The 9,931-nt window shown below is 27.2% G+C and overlaps 1 protein-coding gene across 3 annotated transcripts; it reads right to left on the bottom strand.

The window, feature by feature from the left end:
* Window positions 1–704: 704 nt before the first annotated feature.
* LOC105458422 (glycosylphosphatidylinositol anchor attachment 1 protein) lies at window positions 705–9,538 on the bottom strand. 3 transcript variants are annotated; one of them, XR_975534.1, is made up of 11 exons: window positions 9,266–9,538; window positions 8,963–9,180; window positions 8,723–8,879; window positions 8,431–8,639; window positions 8,143–8,360; window positions 7,680–7,864; window positions 7,455–7,585; window positions 7,188–7,384; window positions 6,957–7,124; window positions 6,187–6,868; window positions 705–914 (listed from the first exon to the last, which is right to left on the bottom strand). XR_975534.1 is itself a non-coding variant. In XM_011703714.1 (10 exons), exons 1-10 carry the CDS (start codon window positions 9,405–9,407, stop codon window positions 6,589–6,591), a joined length of 1,905 nt encoding a protein of 634 aa, XP_011702016.1. In that variant the 5' UTR covers window positions 9,408–9,538; the 3' UTR covers window positions 5,747–6,588. The 3 variants fall into 3 exon arrangements, 1 of the variants encoding a protein (XP_011702016.1); XR_975533.1 differs by having other exon boundaries at window positions 705–901; XM_011703714.1 differs by lacking the exon at window positions 705–914 and having other exon boundaries at window positions 5,747–6,868.
* Window positions 9,539–9,931: the final 393 nt, after the last annotated feature.

Here is a 9,931-nt window from a genome sequence, read left to right as displayed (position 1 = left end):
TATGTATATATATATATATGTATCTTCATAAAAAAATTTACATATCTCATAATCAAAGCTGGTCGTATTTAAAATAACATTATTTAAAATATGTATTTTAAATAATAAAAATAATGAAAGAGTTATTTAGTATTTTTAAATAGATTCTTCTGACCTATTTTATGTTTAATATTTTAAATATGTTTTTGGAACCTATTTTATATTTTTCACATTTTAAATAAGTTGTATCAGTTTTTTATTGGCCCCTGCGATATTTTATTTTAAATAAGTTTCTGGAATCTATTTTATATTTGTTATTTTAAATAAGAATTGTATCAGTTATTTTACCGATCCCTGTTCATAATATTTTAAAAAATATTTCATATTTTAAATTTCTAAAAATTTTTGAAAAATATTTTTAATTTTTTTGTAGAAATGATAGAATAATACCTATATATATATACAGAATTGTAGTCAAAATGTAAACTTTGTCAGCATTTCTGGAAAATGTTCCTATTTGTATAAAAAAATTGAGAAATTTTTAATTTTTGAGCTATAAGATTGTATAAATTTTCAAAAATAGTAGTTCAAAGTAATAGTTTTATAAAATTGTAAAATAATTCTGAAAAATTATATAATGAATTTTAAGAAAAATTATCATCAGAGTAGCTAAGCTTTGAAATATATATAATATATTACAGTATATTAATTAGAATAAAAATATAAATCTGTCATCGTACCTCTTTTCCATTCACATAAAAGACAACAGTATTTGATACTGATGTTTCTTGTAATTCACAGTTGTTCGAACCATCTTCATGAAATTCTTTATGACGTATGTTCCCATTACACATAGGCAGTTTTTCGGTAGAGTTCTTTTCCATTTTGAAATTTGATACTATTGTAATGCTTGTCTCAATATCTAGAATAGGTATCTGTTGTATAAATATATTGCTACATAAGATGTTATTTTATGATAAAATATCGGTAACAGTTTGAGCAATATTCCAAGCAGAACACAGTAATAACATATAACATCAAAATGGCGTCAAAATAACTCTAAAAGATTATTAATGTCCATTTCTACTAATGTAGATTAATTAATCTACATTGTAGAATGGTTTTATTTACTTTTTATGTTTTTTTAATTCTTAGAACTAGAAAAAAATACAAAATAAATTAAACGAAGATTAAAGTTAATCTACATTGGTAGATATTTATGAGATTATTGTATAGATTATGTAAATGGCCATAAAAGTCACTTTTCGGTCAGTCCTGATTCATTTTAATGTCATTTTGACATTATCGTGATCTGTTGTTCTGCTTGGAATCCGACAATTTTGCTTCGTCAGACTGCAATCACGATGTAATCTTCGTACTACGCAACGCTATCAAGACAAGCCAATAAAAGTCATTATTCTTTTCAGCTTGCAAGAGTAAACAATGTAATCACAAATACCATACTTGATAGCAATTAAACACAGGTACGTGATACACGTGTCTCTACTTAGATAATGATTTTTTTCTTTTCTCAATTGGTTATCACATTTATAAACTACGTTATTTACGCGAAGACTATTTCGGGTTTATGATAGACAGCGACACAGCTCCGTTACTTATAGCAGCTTCCACCACGTTAAAGCCGGATTATAGCTCATTAAGCTGATGACTATCAAAGAGCTACTGTGAGCTCAGTATACATATATATATGTAATGTTACTCAGCACAATAATAGTAGCAAGACGTATTCTGTCAGAATAACAAGTCTAAAACAACTTCGAATTTATTTTAGTATATGACACTTTAATCATAATTCAAATGTAGAGTTTGTTTGATTAATTATCATTAGAATTGTCAATAAAATGTAAACATGATAAAAGTACAATATAAAAATATTTAAATTATATGTACATACATATGTATATATATTATTAACAAAAAATATATACATATTTTATATATTTTATATAAAATATTACATATCTAAAATAATATATAAATGTTATATTTTTAATATTTTATTGATAATTTAAATAAATACACATAATAAAATACATAATAAAAAAATGTAATTTAAAAAACATTGAATTTTTAATATTCGTTTATAACATTTTTTTGTTTTTTAATTTAATGTATAATTCGCGTAATTTAAGCTGTTATTGCAAATTTATAGCATATTTTATAATATATTAATAAATAATAATTGTTTTGTTTTTATCTAGCAATAATTTTTTTGCATTTTTATAAAGGGATAACACGCAATTGTATCAAATAATTAATACATCAAAAATGAAAAAAAATTATATTATATGTTACGTCCGGTGGACTATACGATTTTTCCATTTGCAAACGTGCGTTTGCATAAGATCTTAGGATAAGATAAAATAATTGACAAAGATATATCGACTCAACGAAATTGACCGTTGTTAATTTCCTTGGAAAAATTTATTTCAAGTAAATATTATGCGACCGAACGTGAGAAATCTTTCTAACGAAAAGATTTCGAAAGCAGATAAAGCTGTTTTTTTTTCGAATACATCTTGTCCGCGACGGAAAAATCCAATTTCCCATTACGCGAATGCGTAATGGGAAGAATTTTATCTTTAAAGAATTTTATCTTTAAGAATTTTATCTTTAAGAAATCCACAGATAAGCATTGCCTATAGGCATGTTGAGGCTAGACTCGCGACAGAGCCATAAGAACAATAATTCATATACTGTCACGTATATCATACAATAAAATTCGCTTTCGAAACGTGCTCGGAATTTCAAATTTCATAGATAAAAGTAATAAATACAGCCCAGACATGTTGAGGATTGAGACATGACCGAGTCATATCTTTATCAAGGGCTGAGATAACTCTCCAACAGAAAAAAATGATTTATTTTAAACCGAGATTGCACTAAGTTAGGTTCAAAATCTCACATTCGGAGCAAACATTTGATTTATGTGAACAAACGAATTTGGTCCCACAAGTATAATGATCACCAATGGATGACCAATTAAATAAAAAATCGTAACATATACAAATTAATCTTATTTATAAATAAAAATTTTTAAAACTACATGTATTGAAACGCAAAAAAGAAAATATATATAGAAATTTTTCTACAAACTCGTAAAATAATAAATAAGTGGGTAATTTTTGTTTTATTTTCTTTTGTACTTGTATATATGTATAAGATTGAGATATATTAATATAATATTTTAATACAATATAATCATACTGCTTTTCAAAGTACTGAATTTTTTAATTTGTTTGTGTAAATTCCGAAATTATAGTGTTTTAAAGCGCTCTAATTTGTGAACAATTTAAAATAAATACTAAATGACTTCGTAAGTTTCCACGTCTTGAAAAGTTACTTCTTAACTATTGAAAAAATCTTTTCAATAGTTAGATATAATATAGTTAAACAACATACAATTTTTATGATTATGAATTTTTGATAAACTCATTTTGATAAACTCTTATTTAAATATTTTTTTTAGAATTAAATATTTTTACGAATTTTCCTGAAGATTTTGTTCTACAGTCGCGCATTTTCTATTTAATTTCAAGATAATTAAAGTAATAAACAAAAAATATATCTTTTGTTAATTTGTAAATCTTTTGGGAAAGAAATATAATTTCAAGAAAACATTTGAAAAAGTTTGTGTTATAAATATTATATATTAAGTCTGTTAAATTATTAACTCTTGAACGAATAAAGATATTTTTAAAAGCATGCAGTCTTTACTGCTTTATGATTTGTATCAAACGTTAAATTTTGTTAAACTTGTGTGCGCGAATATTGTAAGTATCTCGATTACATATATCCCCATTACAATATTTTTTAAATGTGATTAAATTTTTTCCTTTCTAGATAATTTTTAAAGAAACTTTAAAGCTTTCTTTCGACAGAATGTATAATTTAAAATATTTTTTAGAGCATTTTGAATATATTGTATAAACTAAAAATCTAAGACTTCAAAAAAATATTATATATTGAAACTTTGTATAATACATAATAGATAAAATACAAATACTTATATGAGAAGATTATAAACATAAAATTTGAGGAAAGGATAAAAAATATTTATTTAAGTCTATTTTAGAGAATCTACGATTGGTATTAAAAAATTTAAGATAAAACTCTTTGTATTTGTCGCATTATGCAATACGAAAAATTAAATACAATATTTTTTCAATGTCTGTGATAAAATCTTTTCTTTTCTAAATAACTTTTAAAAGAAAGATTTTTTTTAAATATATTTAATTTATAATATCGTTTTATTTTTATTTTTAATATGTTTAATTTAGAATTATTTTAAGTTTATCATAAACTAAAAAAATTCTATACTTCAAAAAATGTTATATATTATAAAAAAGTTATAAACGTATATAAGCATTGGATCTTATTTGTACAAAATACACAAATTCGTATTCGTAGATCAAATCTTTTCCTTTCTAAATAACTTTTAAAAAGAAAGATTTTTTTAAATATATTTAATTTATAATACCGTTTAGAACTATTTTGAGTTTGTCATAAACCAAAAACATTCTATACTTTAAAACGTTATATAAGCATTGGATCTTAATTCTTATTTGTATAAAATATATACATAAATTCGTATTCATAGATCTTACAAAGATCTACGAATCATATCAAAATTTAAGATATATAAAATTAAAAGTTTTTAAATGAGTTTTCTGTCCGTTTCAAATTCTATTTATAATTTTTTGCTTATGCGTATTACGTAATACAAAAGCCAATTAAAAAATAAAAGTATATATATTTATATATACAATATATATATTTTTTAAATATATAATATATGTACATCATATATACATAACGTATGTACGTACATCAAATCATATAAAATTATAGAATGTTAACTTAAGATTGAACAAAAACCATAAAGTCTAATAATAAAATGGGATATATTTGTTATCTAATTTTAGACAGAATATATGTACATACATGGTGTCTCGAATTCGCGATTCAAAATATTATAACAAGAGTTTAAAAAAAATAAGTTATAAAAGTATTTGATTTGCCATTCCGAGCAGTAGTTCTTAGGATGTAATGGTTTAAAATTGGTCAATTACAGATTATATATGGTTGAACTGTTACGACTCATAAACAGACAGTCGTTTAACTTTAATCTGCTCTTAGAACGAAAAATGACAAATACTTTTATAACTTATTTTTTCAAGAACTTTTTTGTTGTAATATTATGATTGGAAAATTTTGGGATACCTTGTATATATGTAAAATAATGCTTACGAGTTCTATAAAAAGTTGTTTACAACTTTCGGTACATTGCACTTCCTCTGTTGTTATCTCATTCAAAACATATGTGTCATGATAAAGTCAAAATGTAAGATGCATTTGAACCCGTGAATCGCGATAAAATATTTTATCGTACTTATTTGTCTTCGATTTGTATGCATTCAAGATATCTATGATTTATAAAGAGTGGAACGTAATAGCAGAAATGTTAAGCAGTTAAGAATTTTAAACAATTTGTATGTTATTTTTTTAAGTAAAGCAATATATTAAACCTATATTAAAGATACCTTTTTAATGAATTAAAAAAAGATTTATTAGAAGAAAAATATTACTAAAAAGTAATACTTTTATTTTGATTGATTGCAAAAAATTTTACTACAACAAACATTTTTTTTATAATTTATCTGTTTTATATATTTGTTTGACAGCAATTTAAACAAAATAAGCAAATATTTCATTTAAAAATAGCACTAAAACGAAAACTCAGTTATAACACTGTTAAAAAATATATTTTCAGCATTAGGTATTTGCATGTTTTTGAAATGCATCAGGTAGCAAAACAAATATTACGAATGTAACATGTAATCTTTACGTAACAAATTTACATAGATTTACATATATTACATATCGCAAGCAAAGAACAGAGAGAATATCCACAAATAAAAATTATTTGAAAAAATATATTAAGAAAAAATGCTTTTTAATATGATTTTTATCGAACGGACGTAAACACGTGAAGCTCGAGGAGGTCGTGATTGCGTCGGATGGCACTTATTGCGACATTTGAGCATCAGGAACGATTAGATGAAGTAACACGCGGCGATCAGTACGCAATATTCTTTCAAGATCATTCACAATTGAATAATACGTAGCATTATCGGTGTCAGAATACCAGCGTCACGCGTAATTTTATTTGTAGAAAAAACTCACATCGTTATGCTTCCATTCAATGCATCGATACTTCACCTAAAAACGCACGCATTCGTTCAATGCTCACTCCACGCGCTCACTGCACGTACTAAACTATTCGAGCGGACTCGCAGTAAGAATGTCACAAGGGTTATCGGCGAGATATACTATATCTACTGGCTGACGTATTATTGACGAACATGTAGCCTTATGAGAAAATAAGTCGACCTTCAAGGACTTTTTTCGAAATGTACTTCTCCTACTTTGCTTTGTCAAAAAGGCTTGCCCAGAAAACAATTTTCCTTGAATACTTATCAACGAGTTAAATTAGTTGGCTTATCATAGCGCGAAAAATTACACTTCAAATACTATCCGTGAGCAACTCAAGCCGATAGAAATTCGATCGTGAATTACACAATCGTTTTATCGCGAGGGGATCGCGATGCTGGAGCGCATAACGTTCCAAAATAACAACCATATCGGTAACATGACGGCAGTAGCGATGTTGTAGAACCAATTACCGTATATCATGGAATCAACAATACTAAATACGAGCGCTTGCTTATTGGCGCGGTAACTTCTAAAAAACAAGGATGGAATGGGGTCAGTAGAAAAATTCAGATATGTGTAGCCCATCACTACAATTGTCGACGAAATAAACGGGTGTAACATAATCCACGCAATATACTGGATGCAGCGGAATCTGCAAAAGTGAAATATTTAATTAATTACCGGAACAAAATGGAAAATGTTTGCGATAGAACATGATAATTGACTTCAATCGCGCTCACCTGGACGCAGACTCGTGATGCGGTGTTATCAACAATATAATTGGCACATATACAACGGCTGTCATTAAAGCCAATGAGAAATTATGCATGGCTATGCACATTAACGCGGTAGCTAACTCGATTAATGCAATAACACATACGAGCGATATATTTTCGTATTTGATTGATCTACAAATTATATTCATTATAGTAACAATCAAACTGATGATATGACTACTTCCTTGTTTTTACCTCCTTAGATAAAAGCGCCATAACAACGTGAGAATCGTGATTAGGGCAAAACTGATGTACAATGAATCCTCTGTACGTAGATTAAACACCTGTGATCCAATTAAGGTAAAAATTCGAGGAGAGGCCATTATTAATACTCCAAATATGTGCGCCCACAGTATTTCAGAAGCGATACTTCCGATGTCAAATTCTTCAACCTGTTTAATAGAACAGGAATACTTAAAATCACAATAAAAAATATATTAATTAAATCTCAAACTTTGCTACCTTATTCGTTAAATCTTGCTTGTCCTTTTTTGTTTCATTTGAATTATTTGATGTTTGTAATCTTTGCCAAATAGAAAAGGCCTTTATAAAAATACTAGTGATTATTAATACCAAAGGTCGCATATATAATCCTGCAAAATAATTTGTTCATTTACAACTTAACATTTTACAATTTGAGTGAAATAAAAAATTAGAAATGTATGTAGAATTTATCTCTTTTCTTACCAATAGAAATATATCGATCAGTAGAAGGCAATAAATAGAAAAAATACGACTGATGGAAACGCTCTAATAAATTATTAAGTGATCTCACTATACTCTCCACTATGCGTCCTATTTGGTAAAAATTTGCTTCTGTTTCTTTTCCAGATTTTTTGAAGCCTTCTAACGTAATAGCTTCAATACCAAACCTACAAATTGTAGTTAAATGTGAAAGCTAATATTATTAAAGATTATATAAAACATTTAAAGCCTAAAATTATGTTAAATAACAAATTTTTATACAGTAAGTCATCTATGTTTTTTAAAGATTTTTTTATTTATAAAGAATTATTCACAATTCTATATTATCTTAACAATTTGCTTCCATTTTTCTCTTATTCAATTTCTTATTTACTTGCACAAAATTATAAATTAAAAAGCTTCGAATTAATTCTATTAATATAATCTCATTTTATAAATGTGTTACCTGTGGAAGAGTCCATGATTGCCAGTTGGTATTCCAGTGGCTTGTGTCGCAATCATACTCATTAATGTGTTGAAATGATACCACCAATTTTTTAATTTATCCCTATAATTGACATCAACTCGACGTTGGAAAGATTGTCGAATCCCTTCTTTAGCGATCATATTTTGCGCTAAATTAAAAAGATCTAGATTGGGTAGCTGTCCATTTAGTCCTTCAATCTAAAAATAAAAATGATTTAGACGAAATATAATTAAGTATAATAAGATAATGTTTTCACTATTTATGTACTTTAACATCAATTGATGTGATTTTCATCGCATGAAACTCAAGATTGATAGCAGCTTGAATAGATCCAGCTCTTCCTGATAAATCTCCTGCTATTAAAATTCCTTCCTGACCACTGGTAACTCCATGATATGCATCTAACCATGCTTGCATGCCCAATTGCTCATGTTCCGTTACAAGAAATATTATGTCTTTTGCCCAATATTTTTGTTCTGCAGACAAATGGTAAAGTTATTAAAAATATATTTTAATCTCATTTGTTAATCATTTTATAGCAAGGTACAGAAAGCTTTACTTCTGCAAAATTTTGCAAATGCAAGTAATAGAGCTATTGAAGGTGCAGTATCTAAATAGATACTGTTAATAGGTCTATATGGCACACTGACTACAATAGCTTCGGTACTGGATGCTCGCGGAGCTCTGACAATGCCATAAATATTTTGTCCTGCAAACTATAAAATTTTTTTCACATATATATGTGTATAAAGAGAGATTATTTATTTTAAAATTATGACCATAATTTTAATATTGTTACCTTTTGTTTCTGAAATGGATAAATTAAGGAAAAATTATGTACAAATACATCTAAATGAAGCTGACTGAACTTTGCCGAGAGCCATGCATAAGGCATATTATCTGGATATCTTTTCATTTCGTGAATTAGTTCATGATAATACTGCTTTGACGTTTGTTCCAGGTTACTCTCTTTTGTAACTAATCCAGGTAGTAAAGCATTTTCGGAAAAATAGGTATCTATAAATTAAATTTATAAATATAAATTAATATTATACACTTGTTTTTAATTCTCGTAAAATTTTTATTTAGGAAAAACACGTACTGTCGTTAAATGCCGGTAACGCTAGAAGCATTAACCATATAACTCCTCCTGTATATAATACAAAGCATAACGGTTTTTCCCATTTTAATAATAATTTTATGATTTTGCCGGTTCCAGCTCTGGGATCCGTAAGTAAACCCATCTCATTCGTTTACAAAGAAATGCAATCCAAAGCTTACAAGTATAATCGTTTTACTTGTCACAATAATATTGAAACCTAACCTAAAATCTTAATCATTGAACTATAAGAGTGCGTTTTCACTGAGCGCGTCATGCTGTTGACAACTCTATGGGTGCGTTCCTTTTGGACGTTCATGCGCTGTAACTGCTGTAAGCGCTCATAAACGCGCTTATAAACGCTATTTTCTGTCGTTCCTTTTGAAATTTAAGCGCTCATACAACTGTCAGCAAAGCCGTTCCCTTTGGCATTTGTGAGTTACTATGAGCGTATCGAGATTGCAATTGAAAGTGATATGATTATGTTTTATATAATTATATTAGCAAATATTAGATTAGATATAATATGTTTTAATGAAGATTGGATAATTTTCTTTTTACTTATGATTATACAGCTATTGCAATAATTAGTTTATCTGGATATACTTTTGTCTATTTTTTTCTCTCCCCTTTTCCATATTAAATCCACTTTTCGAGTGTGCTGGGGCT

Source organism: Wasmannia auropunctata, unplaced genomic scaffold, assembly GCF_000956235.1.
Source record: "Wasmannia auropunctata unplaced genomic scaffold, wasmannia.A_1.0 LD334536.1, whole genome shotgun sequence".
NCBI lineage: Eukaryota > Metazoa > Arthropoda > Insecta > Hymenoptera > Formicidae > Wasmannia > Wasmannia auropunctata.
This window is presented reverse-complemented; position numbering and strand designations above follow the sequence as displayed.